The sequence below is a fragment of the Morchella sextelata genome (assembly GCF_020137385.1).
Source record: "Morchella sextelata strain SCLS chromosome Unknown scls_10, whole genome shotgun sequence".
NCBI classification, from domain to species: Eukaryota; Fungi; Ascomycota; class Pezizomycetes; order Pezizales; family Morchellaceae; genus Morchella; species Morchella sextelata.
This window is the reverse complement of record NW_025408625.1, coordinates 1,106,269-1,128,623: the sequence shown is the minus strand read 5'-3', so window position 1 is coordinate 1,128,623 and position 22,355 is coordinate 1,106,269. Positions and strand designations below refer to the sequence as shown.

General features: G+C 50.7%; 4 protein-coding genes across 4 annotated transcripts; all 4 read left to right on the top strand.

Moving 5' to 3' along the window:
* Positions 1–101: 101 nt before the first annotated feature.
* Positions 102–1,214, top strand: H6S33_001276 (uncharacterized protein; the record flags this gene model as incomplete). The annotated part of the gene is made up of 1 exon (XM_044832636.1): positions 102–1,214. One exon carries the CDS (start codon positions 102–104, stop codon positions 1,212–1,214), a length of 1,113 nt encoding a protein of 370 aa, XP_044694243.1.
* Positions 1,215–4,658: 3,444 nt separating this feature from the next.
* On the top strand, positions 4,659–5,093 carry H6S33_001275 (uncharacterized protein; the record flags this gene model as incomplete). The annotated part of the gene is made up of 3 exons (XM_044832634.1): positions 4,659–4,739; positions 4,799–4,881; positions 4,934–5,093. 3 exons carry the CDS (start codon positions 4,659–4,661, stop codon positions 5,091–5,093), a joined length of 324 nt encoding a protein of 107 aa, XP_044694242.1.
* A 2,148-nt stretch (positions 5,094–7,241) lies between these two features.
* On the top strand, positions 7,242–8,743 carry H6S33_001274 (uncharacterized protein; the record flags this gene model as incomplete). Its single annotated transcript, XM_044832633.1, has 2 exons — positions 7,242–7,337; positions 7,400–8,743. The coding sequence occupies 2 exons, from the start codon at positions 7,242–7,244 to the stop codon at positions 8,741–8,743; spliced, it is 1,440 nt and encodes a 479-aa protein (XP_044694241.1).
* Positions 8,744–19,771: 11,028 nt separating this feature from the next.
* H6S33_001273 (uncharacterized protein) lies at positions 19,772–22,348 on the top strand (the record flags this gene model as incomplete). Its single annotated transcript, XM_044832632.1, has 3 exons — positions 19,772–20,252; positions 20,323–21,722; positions 21,836–22,348. 3 exons carry the CDS (start codon positions 19,772–19,774, stop codon positions 22,346–22,348), a joined length of 2,394 nt encoding a protein of 797 aa, XP_044694240.1.
* Between the last annotated feature and the right edge of the window lie 7 nt (positions 22,349–22,355).

Below are 22,355 nucleotides of genomic sequence, written 5' to 3'. Positions count from 1 at the left end.
ACACAATCAGTGACCACCTATGCAAAAGCCTAATAGATTTAAATTGCATCACTCTAGCTACGCAAATTATATTCTACAATAACACAACTCACGAGGAAAAGATGAAGGGCCCACCTCAAAGCATCACTATATTCACCCCGCCTCTACGAAGAATCAAACAAGTCCCGGTGCACACCGGCCCACCCCCAGGCTCCAGCAACTCCGAAAATATATACCTCAGAATACGCAGGAGTCCTGGTGGGCGGACAGTCTACATCCTAGGTCCGCACGGTGAAGTGAAACACCAGGGCCTCCAAGACGTGCTCGACTTCGAGTTTCAAAACCTCAACAACACGCGTTCCAAGCCTCCTAGAGCCACAGTACAGGTCTTGTGGCCCTATGAACGGACGCCAGGGGATATACTCACCGTCGAGTTTGTGGAGTACAGGTATCTCTTTATATTCCGTCTTGTGAACGGGGTCATGAGTTGGTACTTCTCGTACATTGGGGACTGCGAGGAAACTCTGAAACATTTGAAAAAAATCCATGAGTTGGTGAGAACTCATATTTTCTACGAATGTATATTGCTCTATACAGAGAGCAGGAACATGAAGGTGCTGCAGGCGATACTAGAGTATACGGGGAAGAAGGGGAGGATCTGTCCAAGATGGATCGAAATGGACGATGACAGCAAACCGCATGAGCATGTCGTAGTAAAAATATCTACAGACAAGACGCTTTATCATCCGGACCAGGTGATTAAGGGCCAGAGGTGGAGTACCACGCATTATATATGTGAGGATACGCCTTGTACTGAGCTATTTAAGACAATTTGCCCGGAGGAGGAGATGAAGTTCACGTTGCGGATGAGGTGGACGGACGAGACTTATGATATACACTACTGGAAGGGTATGAAGGAGCCATTTAAGCTGACGGTGATGGAGAAGATGGTTAGGAGCGGGGGGGTACAGCCACTGTGGTTTGTGCCGTCGGCAGCGCCGATTAATGGCGAAGATGGGAATGTATACGTGCTTCAGGAGGATCTTGACGAGTATGATCGTTTAACTTTTGTTGGTGTCCACCCCACTGCGGACGACTTTCTAGGGTTTAGATATCGTCAGATGCATGGATTTCAGCAAGCGGCAATATCATCGCAGAAACACTGGAAGAACCGGCGCCCTACAGGCTCAACCAGTCAAACGGAGCTTGTTGTTGGACCCCAGTTACTAAAATAATTCTTCCTCGTGCTGCATGAGCATGAGAGATCACTCGCATAGTTGCGGTGGCCTGATATCACTAGATAGATGTAGTTACGGTACCAATGATAGATACAGCTGTGTTGGGCTTTTTGCCTACATCCAATTAATACATTATCATTCTTAGATTAGCCTTTTTGTGCATGTATTGGCTATCACCTTGTATCAGTTTTAAACTCTGCATACAAGGACGTGAGAATACAAGTACCTACATGTACTTAAGTTACATGTATGTCTACCTTTCTAAATAGCATAATCTTCCTCGTTGTGGTCAGGAAGCACTATCATAGCTACTACGTAGCGGTCAGTCACAAATAGTGTGGTCCACGAGGCATCGACGCTCGAGGACTTGCCTCGAGGCCTCTGCCTCGAGGGAGCTCAAGGCATGGGGGTCGACAAGGCGAGCATGCTCGAGGCAAACCCTCTTGCTCGCCTCGAGCTGCTCGAGGTTTAGGTAATCATAGTATTAGTAGCATATATTCATTAGGGTTAATGTTTCTGATAGGAACATTGGAAGCATTCCCTACATTTGCGTTCCAGTATTACAATAAAATACGACTTTGACAGATCTAAATATAGTAATTATCTACCTCGAGGCATCCCCCATTTTTTCACGAGCAAGCAAAGGCATGGACAAAACGAGGCAGAGGCACCTCGAGCACTTGTCACTGCTCGCCTCGAGCAGCCTCGTGGACCACACTAGTCACAAAATAAGACGAGGGTAAGATCAGGCCAGCTCATTGTCTTCATGATCAGATGAAGTCGCATTCGTTTAACACCTACCTAGACATGCATTTAGAACGTAACTGAAAAGTCTCAAAACTTCACAACGGCTCCATTTTGCCGTGTGGGGCCCAGAAGTCTTAGATCTGCACGTGCACAGTTAGCTGCAAACCGACCAACGGCCAAACCAATCCTTCCTCGATTGCCTCGCAGGTCCTCAAGAAACCCACCATTGACGGTCTCATGTGCTCTCAAAAGGTCTTGGAGAAGCGTCTCGTACAAATCAATACTGTATCTCAGGCGACTGACATACACAACAGTGCAGGCTTAGGGTTTCCTTCGGAAGGACTATCTATCTATTGCCGGTGATGATTCGTGTCAGGTAGAGTAGAGTACCTCGAGGAAGTGACACCTCGCCATCTCATCTCCCTCGTGCCTACTCGCTTCCTGAACTGTGATCACCGATGGAACCTGCGGTCACACGATTCAATTCCTAGAGTAGAGTACTCGCGGTAGGCATAAAGAACCTGAACATCGTTTTTCTAGTAGCAACCACTTTGACCCCTGCTAGCGCGTTTTTATGTTCAGGTTCTTGTTACCTGCCTCGAGTACAGAGTGCTGAAAATCCCGTTAGGTATCTCAAGTCTGTGGCTACATTAAGTGGCTGTCGAAGTGGAGCGCATCACCATCATGCCTCGATTTGGAGCAGTACATTGATGCATATACACGCATGCCTACGTAGGTACTCTAAATAACAACCTGCTATAGGTAGAGTACCTACTCTACCAACCAATGGACTTGGAACGTTCTGTATGGTATGCAATAGCAATCCGCTTTACCAGGTCAGCAAACTGTTGCACTACCAGAACTCGCGACCTGCTTGATGACATGTCAGCATGTCGATTGAGATGAATGTGTCTCGCGCACTGACTATTACGCAGGTGGAGATGACCGGAGTTATCATTGATGGATGATAACAAATGCTGATCATGACCTTCGTATTAGGGTTTGGTTGATAGCCTACCTATCATCATATAGAGTATTGCGGCGGGGGAAGGGAAGTTGATGGTAGACACAAGTGTGCGCACAAGTGTATGTGCTCCACCCAAGTGGCAGCTTCTGGCTTTGCAGAGCTGAAACCTGATATCAACATACACATAAATATTGTGGTTGACAGTTGTACTGAGGTCCCAGGAGTTTACATTCGACATATCACCAATTGCATTAATTCTAGGAGAATAGGGGATTCGGTTGATTAAGAGAAATTACATTCATGGTATATCACTCGGATTGATCAACCTTGTGAAGTCACAACACTATTTGGGTAAGTATTCAGCTTGAGTTCCGTCTTTTTGGTCAGCGCGCTGATGGGAGAATAGAATCCACATCGGATGTGAATGATACCACTTCTTCCAACCTCGGATTCAGTAGTTCCGAAGCCAGACTGGGAATCCCATCCCACAAAGTAGAGTACAGGCCAACAATGAATTAGTGAAGTTCCTATTGTGCCCCTGAATAGGCATGGTTACGTGGAACGCCCAATTAAGCTCAACACCACGTAGTACATGATTCATGTGCCTGAAAAGATGTTTCGCTCAGCAACCAATAATAGCGCGTTAAAAGTGCCACATTCCTGGATTCGTGAGTAGGATTTCCCGTGTTGGCCAGATGAAGATAAAATTGTCGTTCCTTGTACGACCGGCGGCTGGAGGGAGTTCTGGGTCCCGTATCCGGCTGGATCCGCAAAACAAGCATTTTTTTTCTCACGATAGAAAGGCTTGTTTCGAATCTGAGTCTTTGAAGACTGTGTTCTGGTGTTCGGCCCGAGGGTGGCCGACACTTGGCGATACGGCCCGTCCCGTTCGGACTCCAATTTAGCTGGCTGGCATTGGCATTGATAGCATTGGCGAACGCGAATGTTTATGATGCTTTGTTGGAATTGGAGCTCAATACCTATCCAATCTACATATCGTTGACCCCCCGTTTTCAGCTTTGGGCAAAGGAATCCCAATTTATCACGCATTCATAACCCGTGTTGGTAATACAACCTTAAGCGCCTCTTTTAAGCTTAAGCATACATGTATTACTAAACGGTGGCGAGTGTAGGGGTTTATTAGCGACAGTAGCACAACTCAGAGAAAGTCTCAGTCGCGGCTCTGAAGAGACTTCAATTTAATATCGAATTCGAATCTTCATCTATTAAAAGGCTTGGGGAAAAGTTGTCTACAAAATACAAGTGCAACTAACAGTGTAGATCTGGGGAAACTGTCTACTTTAACTCCTCACATCCAGTCACTTGTTCCTAGGATGATCTGGCAGTGCACATGCACGTTTCGCTATAACTGATTATGTATGTATTTTGGTTTCCCATGTCTCCCATCCCGAAGTAAGACATCTCCACAAATCACGACGACAGACAGACGAACCCAACCCCTGACATTGGTCCTGGGCCCTGAATAAGAGAGAAAAAAAAGTAAACCCAACTCCAACTCTACGGTAATTCAGGGGCGACAAAAAAAGTTAATACACATGTGGGAGGCTTTAGCGAATCAATAACATTCCCCGAGCCTACTAGGTTGTACCTACGTTGTGTATAAATACAACTATCAATCCACCTTGGTATTCGACTTCTCAACTACAGCTCACTACCATACCATAAAACCGCCAACAAACAAACCCAACCCAACCCAAATACCCAAAATGCAGATCAAGTCAATCCTCCTTACCATCTTCGCTGCCGCCGCTCTCGTCAGCGCCATGGATGTTGACCCCGCGGTCGAGGTGTGTACAAATCCTTCACTTATTTCTTGATGTCTACTAACAAGCCTTCCAATCTATAGCAAAAAGAATGCGTAGACCATGCCAAAACATATCGCGGCACGAACCCCTCTACAGATGTTGAGGATCTCTGTAGGCAATGCCGGTTAGTCTGCCTCTACCTCCTCTTCTACCCCTCGTAACTAACACAAAAACAGAATCGATTCATCTAAGCAGTGTGCGTCTGCCAAGAAGACCTCTAGCGAGACGCTCAAGGGGTCTACATGCTACGAGACTGCTCTCTCGAAGTGCAAGGGCGAGAAGGGGCTTGCAGAACCGCCCCAGGTCGAGACTGTTGCGAAGAAAGGGGGCAATTAATTTTGAATCTACGGGCTTGATAGTGTAATACTAGTGGCAGGTTATGATAATTTGGGGAGAGAGGATAGATAGTCATGCTTAGTCAATTGATAATTGTTTAATGTTCGCAGAATTAAAATGGATGGTGCTGTGAAAGTGGTACGTAATCTTTTGGCGCAAATGTGATAGACTCCGCGGACCCGGTGGGGTTGGGTATGTAGCAGAAGGACTAGGTATCTAGCGAGGAAAGAAGAAAAAAAAAAAGGAAAAAGGGCAACTCTCCGTTCGACCGGCTTCATCGGATCGATCCTTCATCGTATTCCGAATCATAACACACGAGCTACTCACACCGGATAGGTTTAGTTGATAGTAGGTAGAGATAGAAGGTGATGCCGAGAATCACGTCGCATCACTCGCTCTCGCCAAGAAACCGCCGAGAATATCTCGGCTTTGTGTGAGACTCCGTAGCGCGTTGCAGTTAATCAACTGAACGAGATCAGTAAATGCCCACTCGAGCTTGGTAAAGGAGGACCTTTTCTCTTTATAGGCTGACATAGGAGGATGTATACGGCACTGTTAAGTACTAGTACTGGGAAGTCTACCTAGATCACTTTTTGCTCGTCTATCAGTGTCCAGTGGACGTGGGACTTTCCATGTCTTTTGAAACTGTGGAGGCATTTTCAGTAGTTAACAGTGTATGAATCCCTCTAACCTTCCCCACTCTTTGGCACTGTGTTCTACTTCTTAGCAGCGCCGGGAGCCAATTATCAGCTACGAGAGATGTGTTAGCAAGAGCAAGGGAGTGTGCCAAAACTCCATGTGTCGTGGTAAAAGCTGTGCTTTGGCGTGGTAGTCTTCCTATTAGCCGTTGAGAGAAGTCATTCCTGTCTGCGGTCTTCAGGATTTATATTCTTGGTGTCTCCATGAGATAGGGATATCGTCAGTTATCAGTAGGGCATTTGGGTATTCCTACTCTGATCAAACCCTCAGTATTGCTCAGAGCTGCAGAGGCTAACATAAAAAGCACTGTGGAGGGAGACTTATTGATTTAGAGACTTGCCTGATGAATGCGTGGGTAAGGAAGAATACGGGATTCCCCGTACGCGTATAGACAGAAAGAGAGAGGGGCATTAATGTCAGAGAGAGAAGATGGGAATTCGTGGAAGAGACGCGTGCGATGTAGAAAGGAAGTGGGTAGAAATGTGGCGAATGATTTGGAATATATAGGCTAGGGGTAGAAAACCTTATTTCTCTACTTCTTACCGCAGCCCGTGGTCAGAAGCATTTCTGCGCCCTAACCTCGTCCTTTAACAGTGGTCGGAAAACTCTAAATGACTAGAAAAGGGCAGGTAAGAGTCTTTCGAATGTCGCGGATACTTAGGGATTTTGGGGGGGTGTTTGGCTTGAAAGAGTTATGGAGTATATACAAAGGGTATATGCGTACAAACCTGTATGTGCCGAGCTTGGACTTCGCTTCCGCTCCAACCTTCTCCGAGTCACCGTAGCCCGCTATCTGCGCGGTGGTGCTTCATAAAAAAACTACAGAAGCTTGTACTCTCGGGACAGAGCTATAGTTTCCAATACTCAACTGCTGTAGAAACTGGAGTGGGTCGAAACCTAGGAAATGAGGTAAGATTGGAGGAGTAAGGGTGGAGGGAGACCTATTGACGAAAACTTCCTTAAGTATACGTATCAATAATAAAGTTGACGGGTAGTATCCTCCGCATTTCTTTCTTCGCTTCAAGGTCGCTCCGTCATGACCATCGTATATACGTATACCCTGCATGTTGTTCTGGCGGTGGTGGGTGTCTATAATAGGTTTCTGATTTCCTGTAGATCTGTTGGTCAGTATACGTATGTAATACCAAGGCGTATTAAAGAGAACCTGAAGCAGAGAATTGGAGGTGGTAAAGGTTATTATGAGTCAGGAAAAGCTGTTGGACGGTGGCGGAGCTAGATGACCTTAATTGACTGCACTAAGACATGCTTCACAAAGTATCACTCGGTATAACAGGGTAACCTCTCGTGTCAACGGAAGTTGCCGAGCATGGTCGTTTCTCGAAACATAGACGTGTTAAGTACTAGCAAAAGGACACGCAAGGAAACACCGCCGCTTGTTATAAAAGGCCACCCTCAAACGTCAATGTGCGATCAGATTCAGCTTCAAATATGGCCCAGTCTATGAAATCGCTCAAGGAGGACTTTGTGTCCAACCTGACCGGCGGTACCATCACCGAGATCAATCTTGTTACTGCTGTCGCGCCTGTAAGTTAGCTACTATTAATGGTGGGTATTGAAGCTCTGCAGTACTAATATCGAGTTCCCAGGCGACGTATATCCTCTATTCAGCTCTACAGACACGGTTGAACTTCTTCCGTCCCTACGGGCCTCTCCAATTCGTCACCGACTTTTTCCTGAACGCCGTCGCAATACTTCTCTCAATAACACTCTATTCCTCGCTCCCACTGCTCTTCAACCTTTTAATCCTCCTTCCCGCACTTTTCCTTATCATTACTTCCGCCGCTGCTCACCAAAAGCCCAAGCGCCTCGCGAAACCTAAAAATGACACGGCGCCCCCGCCTTCTGAACCTCTATTGCCCAAAAAGGCATTTCTGACCGTCTACCGCGGGTCCATGATGGTGATCACTTGCATCGCCATCATAGCCGTCGACTTCCGCGTCTTCCCACGGCGCTTCGCAAAAGTCGAAAACTGGGGGACTTCACTGATGGATCTCGGTGTCGGCAGCTTCGTCTTCTCCTCCGGGCTTGTGAGCGCACGTCAGGTCCTTAAAGACCACTTCGCGAAGAAGGCGCCGTCAACTCTAGCAGTCCGGATGAAAGGCGCTATGAGATCTTCAGCGCCTCTGATTGTGCTGGGCTTTGTCCGCCTGGCGATGGTGAAGGGTGTCGACTACGCAGAGCACGTAACAGAGTATGGCGTGCACTGGAACTTCTTCTTTACGCTCGGATTCCTCCCGCCGCTACTTGCTCTACTACAAAGTATTCCTACTGGCGGCCTGGATTTGACGTGGCTATACACACTACTAGCCCTAGGTGTCGGTGTCACATACCAAACTGTCTTAGAGTCTACGGGCCTCCAGAAATATGTGCTTATCGGTGACCGCAATGCGTATGGCCTCCTAGGTCAGAACAAAGAAGGTATTTCCTCGTTCTCGGGCTACCTTGCTATCTTCCTGGCTGGAATGGCAACGGGCATGTACCTCCTTCCCTCCACCACTAGCAAAAACAAGCTCTTCAAGACCCTCTGCTCGTGGAGTGTGGCTTGGGTCTTTCTTTTCTGCGCGGTGAACCAGTACTGGGGCCTCGGCGTTGGCATATCTAGGCGCTTGGCGAACCTACCGTACTTCCTATGGATTGTTGCTTTCAACACATGTCAGCTCGCGGCGTTTTACAGCGTAGAGAGGTTCTTCTACGACGGCTGCCAGGGTGACAGCTATGAGATGGCCGTGCCAAAGATATTGGAGGCGTTCAACGCGAACGGGTTGGCAGTGTTCTTGGTGGCGAACCTGTTGACTGGTGCAGTTAATGTCAGTATCAATACGTTGACAGTGGGCAGGGGCACGGCGGTGGCGATTCTATTAGGGTATGCAGGCGTGTTGACGGTGTTGGCGGTTGGATTGGATAGATCCGGCATCAGGATTAAGTTGTAGGTTTCGTTTTTCGGGCGTTTTTTTTTTTTTTTTTGGAAATTTAGTTAGCAATCAATACCATTTAGCAATGTAAACAGTGGGTTGGAGTCATATTTCACTATTAGAAACTACATGTTCGGAATGTGGGGTAAATAACCATTGAACCAGAACTTTGGTGTGGTTCTTGGCAATCGAGTGATATACCATGACACTCACCTTCTAATATACATAGTCCCTCTATACCAAGACGTTTGATGGGGATTTTGCCAAGTTCTCTAAAGCTTTTCAAGCACAATAAATATTAAAAATCTGTAAAGGCGGACTCTTCGTTATGATATCTAGTTTTTGTCCACAGGTTTTTTCTATCTATTGTGGTTGAAAACCGTTAGGTAACTCGGCGTTTCTGCTATAATCACCTTTGAGACTGGTTGGACTATAGTTGTTAGAGTAATAGGCACTTGCCGCGCTTGGAGTTGTCTGGGTGTGTGCTTTGACGGTAGGTGTGAGAAAGATGGGTCTCGGGATGATAAGAGACCGTACGGGAGACCGACGTTGTCGCGGTCTCAATCCTCGAGGAGATTAGAACCCGCTGAGGTTTTAAGAGATATTTTAATCAATCTTTCATTTCTGAAACTACAGTGCTATTTCTTCAAGGCTTTACTACATGTAAGTTCACCCTAATATATTCGCTGATCTCTAGCCCTCTCCATCACATGGTAGGCTGGAAGCCAAATGGATTTGAAGCTACGCTTCCTTCTTAGAACTTTTGCTAGCTGTGGTTTGAACCAGTAAGTCTCGCCTTGTCTTGTCCCGTCCTATTATAGTCTTGGAGGTCTCGAGGCCTGAGGTAAGTCTCGGGGCCTGAGGTAAGTCCGCTTGAGGTAAGTCTCGAGAAGAATCTCGAAACCGATATAAGCTAAACACAATTTAGATTTGAGGTAAGTTCTATAGATATAGTAACGTTAAAAGGGAACGGGGGATTAGAAATCCTTGGCGAAAGATGGCGTAAGACCAAAGTGCACGCCCGATTCAGCCAATCAGCCTGAGGATGAGAAGAGCATGAAGCCTTGATTTCGGCCATTTAGCGTCACTCGGAGGTCTTGAGACCTATCTCGAGATTTGAAAAGAAATCCTCGAGATTAGTATCTCGCCTTGTCCCGAGTAGTCTCGTCAGGTCTCGAGACATTGAGTCCCGTGCCCATCATTATTTGGGTATTCACAATCCGAGAGTTCCAAACAATTGGAAACTCAACAGATTAGAATAACTTTAAGGTCTTGATTCGAGCCGTTGAAGAACTGCGATCTGCATGGGTTTTCAGACGATTCGCCGCAAAAAATCGACGAAGGGGCTTCTCAGATTTCTATATATACACATGCCTTTAGCCCAAAGAGATCTTCTAAAAGAGCAGCAGTAACCTATACTCGTGCTCTCTCGATAAAAAGTGTATGAGCGGAACTCCTGCTTCGCAGACCAATCTTGGATGCATTTTTTGAAGCATCGAAAGTTGAAAATATTTCTTGTTCCTGAGGGTGAAAGTTCTTCTACAGAATATAGAGCTCATACTGGCAAGGTGGGCTTTATCCTGATTTATTAAAGCCACCTACTACAGAACTCCTATTTATGGACAACAACAGTTGACTTTGCTGTCCTTTGGAGGAAATTCGACTTTAAGTAACGGTCGACAAATAGACTATTGATGACGCTCGTGTGTTTAGGTGTCATTTCCCACCAAGTGTTGTTTTAGGTCGCTACCCATGTATGTAACGTATACGCGTATAACTCTTTTTCTTTACCAAGCTGGTAGATGCTTGGCGCGAGTGATGCTTTGTGATTATCAAACCTATATGGCAACCAAGCCCTAAACTCACACATCTTCTATCCTACCTTCTTTCCCATCGTCATGTGTCATGAATTCATCCCTCTATTAACTGAAGCTTTGTTTCTGGCCACTATCCTTCTCATAGTCCCCACTTACTGCTACCGTCTTTCTCTACCCAACTAGGGAGCTTCCCCGCGAACGTTTACAACCCTTCGAGGCTATCCCAACCACTCTACCCCTCCACACACCACCTCGTAACGTCAGCATAAAAACCGATTTAGACCACCGCCACCGTCTCATCCCATCCGCACCACCTTACGCCTTCAAATAAGATAAAAGACAAAAGATGGGGAGAGATTGATGTTACCACGATTGGGATTCCCGTTACAGCACTATGTCCTACGGGCTGCGTTTCGGTATACTGATCACTACACTACCGGGCCATGTATGGAACGGTGGTTTGTTTGCTTTTACATGCATGGGCGCTGGTTTGATATAGTTCTGGTCCTGTGGAGCACCTAGACAAAGGGGGTGGGGCGGGATTAGGGGGATATCTACTGTCTTGGAGTTGCATTTTTTCCTGACCTACGTGCTGAGAGACTGGCCTATATTAAGCTCCAGGAGTTACATTGTCGAGGGTATAAAAGAGGCAGAGGGATTGCCATCTTCGTGATCTGGGCCCTGTGTGGTTGTTTCCTTTAGGTTTCGGGAACAATGATGATGATGGGATTCATGTTGCGAACTCTTTCATTCTAGAAAGAAGGGCCATATCTTGGGCTGAGGTTTTATGCTGCCGGCCTTGGGGATGTTGGCTATGGGTGTAGTGGGCTGTAGCTTAGATTCTCAAACCCCCGGTGCAGAACACCAGCTACTAACTGGCAGTAGCTGAGCACTTTCTAGCCGGCTAAACTAAGCGCAATGCCAGCTTCAACTGGTAGGTTTTCAGCGCCTGACGGAACCAGGAAAGCCCATTCGTCGCATTGCGCGCGCCGCGGCTAAAGCTTTAAGATAGGCTCGTTCTTGGAAAATTACCGCTGCCTGAATCGAATGGGGAGCGGTAGAGGGAGAACTGGATCGGGTGGCTGTTTGTGCGCTCCTCTGGCGTGTCCTGCGGCCGGCTTGGAGGTTGTGTATGTCGGTGTGTCGATGTTTCTAGAAACGTGTGGATGTGTGTAGCGATTTCTGACTAGAGCTTTGAGCGGGTAGGTCTTTCTACTACTGAGGTATCTGGGTATTTGAGTTTTGCATCTGGGTTTGAGTTCGGCTGATAAGGCCGGTATGAAGGGGTCTGATCCGAACATGTTGTTCTCTCCACCTCCCGTTTATCCATGGAGACATAGGAGTGTTAAGTGGTATATATATATCCTGTTACCCGGAGAAGTCTAGACGACGTTGGTGCGCGGCCGGAGGGAGGGTTGGCCGTTGCGTAACGCTAGCGCCGGGCTTAGAAGCGAGTGATGCACGATGTCGCACTCGCTTTCTAACTACAGGGGCGATCGAAGGGCGCCGTTAGCTACACGACTTGTCGATTTCCCTCTACTCTATTAAAAGCATGATCGCTAGAGAGAACTGGGAGTTAAGCGAAGGTGATCTCAATAGAACCTCTCTCTTTTGTCTCGATGCACTTAATTAGCCACTGAGGAGTGTGTGCGGAGGGGGTTGAAGCCAACCTACGGCTTCTCGCAAAATCATCCGTGTGTTTGGCATCGAGTGATACCTCATGACACATTAGCGCGTTTACCTCTACACACTGGGCTGGATCGTGTTCGGGTAGTTGTGCTGATCATAAAAGAAGATCGGAGTGCGTTAAGAGTTAAAAGCGGCATTTTCTTCAAATGGGATTTCGGTTGCTCCCCCAGGCTCTTTATTCGGCTTCATGTTACGCGCAAGCTAAATTGAGACGAACAGCCTATACGACGCCCATGTAGTTAATGGCAGAATCTCTAGGTATCTAGGCCTCATCTTCTTCACCAATGCTTCCCACTTCGCTCTTTGTGAGAGAACAGGCTTAGCTCTAGAGCCTGCGCTTTTCTGCACAAGCAAAGACTCGGAGCACCAACTCTAAACTGTACGCCTCTTAATTCCCTACTGCACCAGGCATTTATCGGAGGCACGAGACGGAGTGGGCTTGATCTTGTGCAGCTACCCGTGTCGTTCGAGTCCAGCCGCGGTGAACATTGCGACGTTGTATGCAGTCCTGGGTTTCATTAGCAGTTCGTTTTTGCGGGATACGAGGGTTGTTGTCCTCTCGGAAACGAAGGGCAGCTATGTAGAGGGAAGGATGTATGAGGAAATTTAAAAGGTGATTCTCGTACGTGGCGTTGTTAGAGGTGCTGGAGTTTCTTGGATGATAACGACATGTAAATTTGCGTAGTTTAACACTCTTCAATTATGCTCGCTTTATCGTATCAGGTGTAGAAAAGGTGTATTATAGCTAGGAGATGCCCTCGGGGTTCCTTTCCTTTAGACTCCTGTTCTTGTATGCCATCGAGGACATTTTCTCGAGGCAAAGACACAAGGACCTCGTCTTCGGCCACCTAGTGCATATGATTCGAGGTCATAGACCACAACGCTTCCCCAGTTAGTACCAGTGACACGGTGTCTTTATGGAACTGAAGAATTGCCACTGTCAGCTGTCAGCGGTGCTCGTTAGATCTTTTTCGGGAGATCCGGGCGGCTTATAAGGCAAAGAAAGAACAAGATCTAGCACTGGTATTACTCTAATGCGTACCCCGCCAGAGTCACCTATTCGCACTTTCTTGTGGGCAAAGCCAGTTTACGGACAAACGGTGGCGTAGATCATAGTACTTCTGCATACAAGTGGGGTTGATAGTGACGAGAGGTTGGACTGTGGGCTTCGGTGTGTGAAGAATACTGGGGAACGCTGTAATTCATTAATGGATTATTGTCACAAGAACGACGACAGAGCACTACAAAGCACAGTTTGATATCACAGAGAACGATTTAAAGTCACGAAGAAACTATTTACTGATTAAAGAATATATTATCTAAGGAGAACTATATACAAAAAAAAGATAAAGTAAAAAAAAATAAAAAAACCCGAAAAAAATGCCCACACAAAAAGAAACCCTAACCCACAATGGATTGCTCCAACCGTAGCTTCGCGGTTCCCGCTCCAAAAAATTTGAAGCGGGGAAACCGAAGATAGGGCCATGTTCCCATTCCAAAGAAGGAATGGGGGGACAGGGGGCCACGAAGAGGTGGGGTTGTGCAGCTGAGCTCCCGTTCCGGCCTCCAGGCGGGAACGGGAGCAAGAGCTGCCAAAAAAAAAAAAGAATTGGGGGGGGGGGGGGGGGGGTTCCGGGGCCTCGCCCCCTCTCTCCTGAGGCCCGGGCGGCCCTGGCGAAGTTGGCGGGGGAGGCGAGGCGAAGGCGGGGGGGCGGAGGCAGGCGACGGGAGGCGAAGGTTGTCGGGGGGCGGAGGGAGGGCGACGGGAGGCGAGAGGAGGCGACATTGCTGGTGTATATGAAGAGAGGAAACACTGGTTGAAAGTGTTTCAATTTAAAGAACCATCAATCTTGGCTCAGGAGTGAATTTCGCCGAGGTTAGGGAAAAGAAGGTTGGGTTGATATACATATCTGGACACTCACGAGCAACCTTGGAGCCAGCATCTTATACGTGCGCAGAGTGATCAGAAACTGTGCAGTTTCAATGAAGTAGCGACCGCTGGTGTTTGTAAATTTTGGTAGTGTATGTAGCGAAAGATCTCCCTGCCCTAGCTCGAGTTACATGAGTTTGATCTCGTACCCAGACCATGCGGGTTTTTGTCGACAGCGTGATGGTTAGTGTCTGTTCTAGGGAATTTCAAACCCCCACAGTGTCCAGGTGAAATCTTGTACGAATATGCACCGATTCCCCAGTCCAATACGTACAGCGGTAGGTAATAAGTGATGGAACGGCCTGAGACACAGTGATACCTGTTCTGGGTAAAACGCCACCAACATACGCTGTTTTTAGGTATAACTGTATCTCAGGGCGTTCCATCACTTATTACCTGTCGCTGTACAAGTAACAATGCCTACGTATATATGTATACGATTGTGCACGTAGGAAGTATATGTAGCACTACTGGTGCTTCACCGCCGGGTCCACAACAGGTAGTCCGGTAATTTCTAACCTCACAGCACCTATCTCGCTGAGAGATAATTTCCCATCATACTACCGGCGAGTATTACAGTACTCAGATCAAGAAACCTCTGGCGAAAACGTTGGTATAGGCTTGGATCACAGCTAATCACTCGACTCTTCAACCCGGCTGCTACTGCGCATATGAGAAAAGGGGTTTGCAACGGCGACCACACCACAGCTCACCAGCCGTGGGCTTCCAGAGTACTTTCTTTAAGTGTTTGCATTTAACGGTTTTAAGCTGCACTCTCTAGGTACCGGGTTGTGGTCTCGTTTATAGCGCTGCGAATCACAGATAATCACTCGTTAGGTCAAATATCGGGCATATAATTTAGTGTGGCCTTTGCCCACAGATCTCTCGAAAGCTCGAGACTACCATGCCCTCAACAAATTATCGACTGGTAGCTCAACTTATGACAAGAAGTATGATGATTCTGAATAGTGTGGTCTACGAGGCTGCTCGAGTTGATACAAATGCCTCAAGGTGCCGCGCGCTACCTCGTATGGTGCGTGCCTTCTCTCGCTCGTGTGACGCCTCGAGGTGCTCGAGCTGGCTCGTGGCAGCTGATATTACTATGTTTAGAGCTATAAAATTGTATCTTACTATCGCTTGAGGCGAGTAGAAGTGCTTGTCTCCAGCATACTCGCCTTGTAGAACCCCATGCCTTGAGTTCTCTCGAGGCAGAGGCCTCGAGTGTTAATGCGCCCTCGTGAGCTACACTGTCGATGAAATTATTTGTCCGTAAATGGGCCAACAACGTCACAAATTCGGCCCTATTTTTCGGACGAACAGGCTCAGATCTTATTGAGCCAGCCAACGGGCAGTCTAGTTCACAGAATTTTGCAGTATCCCTCACGATTCCTCGTTGTGCGAGCACATCTTGGCACACCCAGACACCCTCCCGCCCATATTCTCCCACTCCCACTTCCACGCTCCGCCACCAAAACCCACCAGATCCACGCCAAGGTAGCCGAGCGGCGAAAAAAAACGCCTGGCGACATACGTAGGGCTAACCATACGCTATCTTGCTATTCGACATTTCTTTATAAACCACCGGATCCCCCACCTCTCTTTCACAAATCATATGCATCAAGGTGCCTTCTCTCCTCCCCTCGTCGGGGAGGAGAGCTCCAACTCCTTCCCCTCCCCACTTTGTGGGGAGGGGAAGTAACTCTTTCTTCCCCCCTCCCCTCGCGGGGAGGGATGTCATTTTCTCCCCTCCCCTCGCGGGGAGGGATGTCATTTTCTCCCCTCCCCTCGCGGGGAGGGATGTCATTTTCTCCCCTCCCCCTCTGTGGGGAGGGGATGTTATTTTCTCCCCTCCCCCTCTGTGGGGAGGGGATGTTATTTTCCCCCCTCCCCCTCTGTGGGGAGGGGATGTTATTTCCCCCCCTCCCCCTCTGTGGGGAGGGATGTTATTTTCCCCCCTCCCCCCTGTGGGGAGGGGATGATAGTTCCCCCTCCCCCCTATGGGGAGGGATGATAGTTCCCCCTCCCCCCTGTGGGGAGGGATGATAGTTCCCCCTCCCCCCTGTGGGGAGGGGATGGTAGTTCCCCCTCCCCCCTGTGGGGAGGGATGGTAGTTCCCCCTCCCCCCTGTGGGGAGGGGATGGTAGTTCCCCCTCCCCCCTGTGGGGAGGGATGATAGTTCCCCCTCCCCCCTATGGGGAGGGATGATAGTTCCCCCTCCCCCTCTGTGGGGAGGGGATGGTAGTTCCCCCTCCCCCCTGTGGGGAGGGTTTTTTTTCTTCTGCCTCTTGCGGGCCCTCACTGCGGTGAGGGCCCGCAAGAGGCGGCGCACTTCACCAGGCCCCCTCCCCTCTTCGCACGAAGAGGGGAGGGGGCCTTTTTTGCGTTAATTCGTTTTGCCTGCCCTCTCCTCTTCGCAAGAAGAGGAGGGGGCTTTTTTGCGTTAGTTCGCTATGCCCGGCTGCCTCGCTGCCCTCTCCTCTTCATAAGAAGAGGAGGGGGCTTTTTTGCGTTAATTTGACACGCCCGCTCCCCGTCTTGCTGCCCTCTCCTCTTCTTATGAAGAGGAGGGGGCTTTTTTGCGTTAGTTCGCTATGCCCGCCTCGTCGCCTCGCTGCCCTCTCCTCTTCGAAAGAAGGGGAGGGGGCTTTTTTGCGTTAATTTGACACGCCCGCTCCCCGTCTTGCTGCCCTCTCCTCTTCTTATGAAGAGGAGGGGGCTTTTTTGCGTTATTTCTTCCGCACCTGTTAGGCTCTGGGTGATACCGAGGGCTTGACAGGAGTGGATGAATACCTGTTTTGAACCAGTGTGGCCATGGGTTGTATTGTGATGTGTATCCTTCCCGACCTTATTTTTTCAATTTGAAGTGCCCAAACTTCTAGGTATATCAGTCTACTAAAGTACTTCCGTGGGTAATAGAAGACGTTCTATCCTATTTTCGGTTTCATAGCTCATCCCATCCTCGTTCTAAACTACAGTCGAATCGCCCTATAAGGGTACCTCTTATAAGGGTAATCACCTTATAAGGGCATGGGTTCTCGGGCTATATAATAGCCTTCGTAGACACAAATTCCCCCTGTCTATAAGGGTACGACTTCGCGCCACTTTTGTACCCTTATAGAGCGATTCGACTATAATAGGAGTTACTAGTTTAATAAAGCCCTGCGCGTTGAAGGCGTTCTTTCTGTCTTGTTGTGCATCGTGGACTACACTATCTGTTCTCTACTTCCCCCGCGCCTATTGAGATACGACCTCCGAGCATAGGAAGACACAGAGCAATAACCGCACCAGTAGGCGAGTTATCTATCAGTATTTTAAAATCAATTCATTCCTTTTGTACCACCTGTTCTGTAGTTGTCTCGAAGTCTCGAAGTCTCTCGTTACCTCGACGTTCAAATGCCAAGCCACGCGAGTGCGCGTTCATGACGCTGGCCCGATCGGTGACGACGAATTCACACCCACCCGCGGTCTTCACCAGCGGCTGCCGTTAATGTTTTGCCTCTTCCCTACATTCGCCAGCTCTGCTGCCGGCTTACTTATGTTTGTGCCATGGTTCCGGAACTCTTTACCTGGTCCTCCCGCCCTGGGAGGAGACGGTGGCCTGGGACCTGGGGCGTGGGTGAGGACGACATCTTCGCGTGAGGGCAAAGCTTTCTGTTTTCAAGATAACGCACCCGTTTCCCACCACCTGTTCCCGTTCGCGTCCCCCTATTCCCTACTAGAGGGCTAGGTATAAGAGTTCTGAAAACATACTAGCTGCGCCAGTCCAGGTGGCTCCCAGCCGCTTATATACTACCCAAGCTCCTTAAACAGCATCGTAGCGTGGTCGAGGGGTAATAGCCTCTACTATGTTGCATGACATCGCCGGTTCAACCCGGGATGGAAGCAGTGATGAGAATGCCCAACATGGTAGCGACGCTCTTGAGGGATGACACTCATCACATAAGTCTTTTGTCCCTCAGTATTTTTTCTTTCTTTTTTGTACTGTTCTGGAAGCCTTAGACCTGGTCCCTCCGGGAGGAAGCGAGAGATGGAAGACGTGGGCGAGAGCGACATGAGGGCTCTAGGTTTTCTATTGTTAAAATAACGTGCCAGCCCCCTTTCCCCCGTGCCCTGCCGGAGTACGAGGTCGAAGATTTCTTGAAATATACTACGCTCCTTTTCCATGTCTCACCCCCGTATCAACTCAGTATCCGTACCAATACACGGAAAGAACCATCTGTTGGCTAAGGGTTGGAAGGACGATCATCTATCGACATCAAGAGCCTGGTCCTATTGGCGAGAAATTACACTAATAGAGGAAAGTGAAACTAGAGTAGCGTTGTTGTTGCTGACCCGCTGCTCACTGCTAACAGATCTTGACTACCACCGGAGAGTGAATAATAAGTCCAGGATAGCGTTTGCTTTCTAATAGCCATTGTCCTCGTAATAGTACTAGTAATCCACATTTACCTCGATTGCCTAGAACGCCCTGAGGCGTTATCTCTCTCATCTCGAGCGGAGTAAGGCATACCGCTTAGAGATAGAGATACCTTGAGCAGCCTCATAGACCCCCCACACGGTAAACGCAACGCGGTATTACCATCATGGCCTTGTTTTGTTACAGACACCACGCTACTCATACTCAACCCTCCCCATCGTTTTCCTCCCATTTAGACATTGCAGTCGGTTCTTCCCACCACTGCGGGCTTGGAACGGAAGCCAGTTCCTTGTGGTGTGAAGCACCTGCCACAACCTGGCCCTATTATCCAGAGACTGGCCGGATGAAGCGGTCGTCAGTCAGACTATACGCGGACTACACGACAGACGTAGCGCCGACTAACCGCTCGTTCTGTAGCTAGGCAGAGGTATTTCGATAACCACGTGCGCCAACGGTCTAGCCAGCTAGTCCAAGATCCGTAGATGAGGCTTCGTCTGTTTTGAGCTCTCGAAGAAACCGCCGAAGAAAGCGGGGGGTGGAGAAGAATTGTGGCTGTCTTGTAATATGCGGAGAGTATTCTGAGCAGGGTCGTTCGTTGTCTGAGGACGTCGTTGTGGTTGGACCCCTTGGCGCACAACCCATCACTCGGCCACCCCAGCCCTCGCTCGCTCGCTGGTAACAACTCGAGCACATGGGGCCATGCCAAACTTCGCCTCGGGGTGGATTCTAGCAAGAACACGCCCCCAGCTGTGCCGCAACACGAGCGTAGGGACTTTTCTATATACTCCGCACTCCGGCGAGAAGAGAGCAAGCTAGAGGTCCATAGATAGACCCACTCTGCGCATGACGCCCGCTGACACAACTCATCCCCGTGCCAGCCGAGTCCAATCATCCGGCACCCACTGCTGGCCGTGGACTCTTGGTATATACAGTGCGAGTGAATATCCGAAGTTCCCCAGCCTTGCCGCTGAGATCCACAATCCCCGGGAACTTCTCACCGGGGCCATCTAAGCTTTCAACCCTGTGTAACACCGCCAAGCCAAGCCTCACACCTGCCCACCGTGGTAGCACAGCCTTACCCGGCCCAGCGAGTGAGCGCCCATGACCCCAACATCACCACAACGCGCTCTCACCTCCCACCTCCCCGAACCCACCGAAAACAGCAAAAACTAAAAAAAAAACACACACACAAAATGTCCGACCACGACCCCTTCCCCAACGTCAAGGACAAGCTCACCGCGCCCACCAAGAAATCCGCCTTCGAAAAGTCCCGCCTGGAGGCCGAAGCCAAGCGCCTGCGCGAAGAAGCCGAGACCGCCGCTGTGCTGAAGGACTTTGTCGCCTCGTTCGACGAGCCCGAGCCGCCCCTGCCGCCGCCCTCTTCTTCGCGCGGCGGCTCTTTCCGGGGCGGCGCGAGGGGGGGTGGGGGTGGGGGTGGGGGTGGGATTGGGATTGGGAGGCGGCACTTCACTGCGCAGCCGCCGCCGGCGGTGCAGAGGAAGCGGAATCTGGAGGCGGCGTTTGAGCGCGATGGAGAGGAGGCGGGGGTGTTTGGCGGCGTGGGGGGATTGGGGGAGAGGGAGAAGAGGAGGCTGCGCGAGGGGAATGTGGGGCTGTTGGCGTTTGAGAATTCGGTGGGCGGTGCGAAGGATGATGATGATGATGATGATAGTGGTGGGTCTTGTGTCCACCCACGGGCTCTGGATATGGTGATATGGTGGGGAGTGCTGATGGAGCTTTATAGATTCCGAGACGTCAAAGCCACACCCGAAACCTACGCTCTCGCTCACGTCGCTGCCGCCCTCCACCACAAAGCCAATCCTGACCGCGCTCTTCGCGTCCACACCGCTGCGCATCGACTCGATCCGCATCATCCCCGCCCCGCCGCCGCCCGGCCCCAGCCAGCCCTCCCCCAGCATACGCAAAGCCGCCTCCGCGCTCATCACGCTCTCCCCCGAGACGCCCAGCTCCGACATCGACGCCGCCGTAACCTCCCTCAACGGGCGCTACCTCGGCACCGGCTTCTGGCTCACCATCAGCCGGCACCTCCCCTCGACCATCAGCACAACCACGCCCCTCCCCCTCCCCACGCCCACCATCGCCCCCTTCAACGCCACGGCCCCCACCCCCTCCACCTCCTCCCACCGCCACCGCCCTCCCCCGCCCCACCGCGGCGGCTTCGCACCCCCGGCAAACTACCGAGCACCCGCATCCACCACCCCGACAACAGCGTCGCTGCAGGTCCATGTAACGCCCCCCAACGACATCCGCCAGCTCCGCCTCATCCACAAGACCCTCGAGTCCCTCATCACCCACGGCCCCGCCTTCGAGGCGCTGCTCATGGCCTCCAACGACGTCCGTAGCGACCCGCGCTTTGCATGGCTGTGGGATGCGCGCTCCCCCGCGGGTGTCTATTACCGCTGGAAGCTGTGGTCGCTGATCACTGGCCAGCACCGCCCGCCCCCCGCTATCGAGGTGTTTGAGCCTACGCCGGCGCTCGCGGCGCTGTGGATACCGCCCAAGAGGGCGCTGCGGTATGAGTTTGCGGGGGCTATGCGCGATGTGAGGGAGGACAGCGACTTTAGCTCCGAGGAGCTCCTGGACGACGAGGAAGATGAGGGCGTGGCGGGTGCGGAGGGGGTGGAGAAGAGGGGGTATCTGGGTGTGCTCGGCAGGGCGAAGCTCGTGCACCTTGTAGCGAGAGTGCCGACGCAGACGATGAAGGTACGGCGCGGAGACGTGGGGCGGGTGATGGCGTTCGCGATGGAGCATGCCGAGGGCGGTATGGGGGAGGAGGTTGTAGACGTGCTAGTAGGCAACGTGTTGCGGCCTCTCGCCTTCACGCGTGCTGCCAAAGGCGAAGATGACGACGAGGAGGAGAAAGATAAGGAGGAGGGGGAGAAGGGAGCAGAGGAGACGCATGCGGCCAAGATCGTGGCGCTGTGGATCATCTCGGACGTGCTCAGCAATAGCTCGCTGGGGATCCGGAATGCCTGGCGGTATCGCCAGCTGTTTGATGTGGCGCTGAGGGAGAGGGGCGTGTTTGCGCATTTGGGGGAGGTGTATAGGACCCCTGGGTGGGGGAGGATGAAGGCGGAGAAGTTTAGGAGGGGCGTGGTGGAGGGGGTGCTGGAGTGGTGGGAGGTATGTGTTTCTCTCTCTCTTTTCCGTTTGGCGTGAATATATATGGGCAGGCAGAACGATGAATGGATATGGATCGATTGATGGATTAATGGAAAAACTGACAACTCATACAGAAATGGTGCATATTCCCGCAAACCACGCAAGACGCCTTCCTCACCTCCTTCCTCACCCCCCCCACCACCAGCACCGCCAGCACCACCCCCTCCACCAACCCCCCCACCACCGCCCCCACCACCTCCTCCCCCGCCCCCACCGCCGCCCCCAAAAGCAAGTGGAAAACCGTCGAGACCACCCCCTCCTCCTTCAACCCGCTCACCGCCGACATGCCCGCCTCCCCCACATCCGACATCGACGGCGAGCCCATGGACGACGACGACGACGACGACGACGTGGACGGCGAGCCCATGCTTGACGACGACGACGACGACAACGACGGCGAGCCCATGCAGGAGGAGGAGGAGGAGGAGGAGGAGGAGGACGACGGCGATAGGGATGTCAAGGAGATGTTTGATGATGGCGCGGCGGTTAAGCCCTCTGCGGGAGGGTTGGGAGCGGTGGGGGGTGGGGTGGGAGGGGCCGTGAGGAAGAGGATGAGGGCTGAGGATATGTTTGCGGATGAAGAGTAGTTGTGGG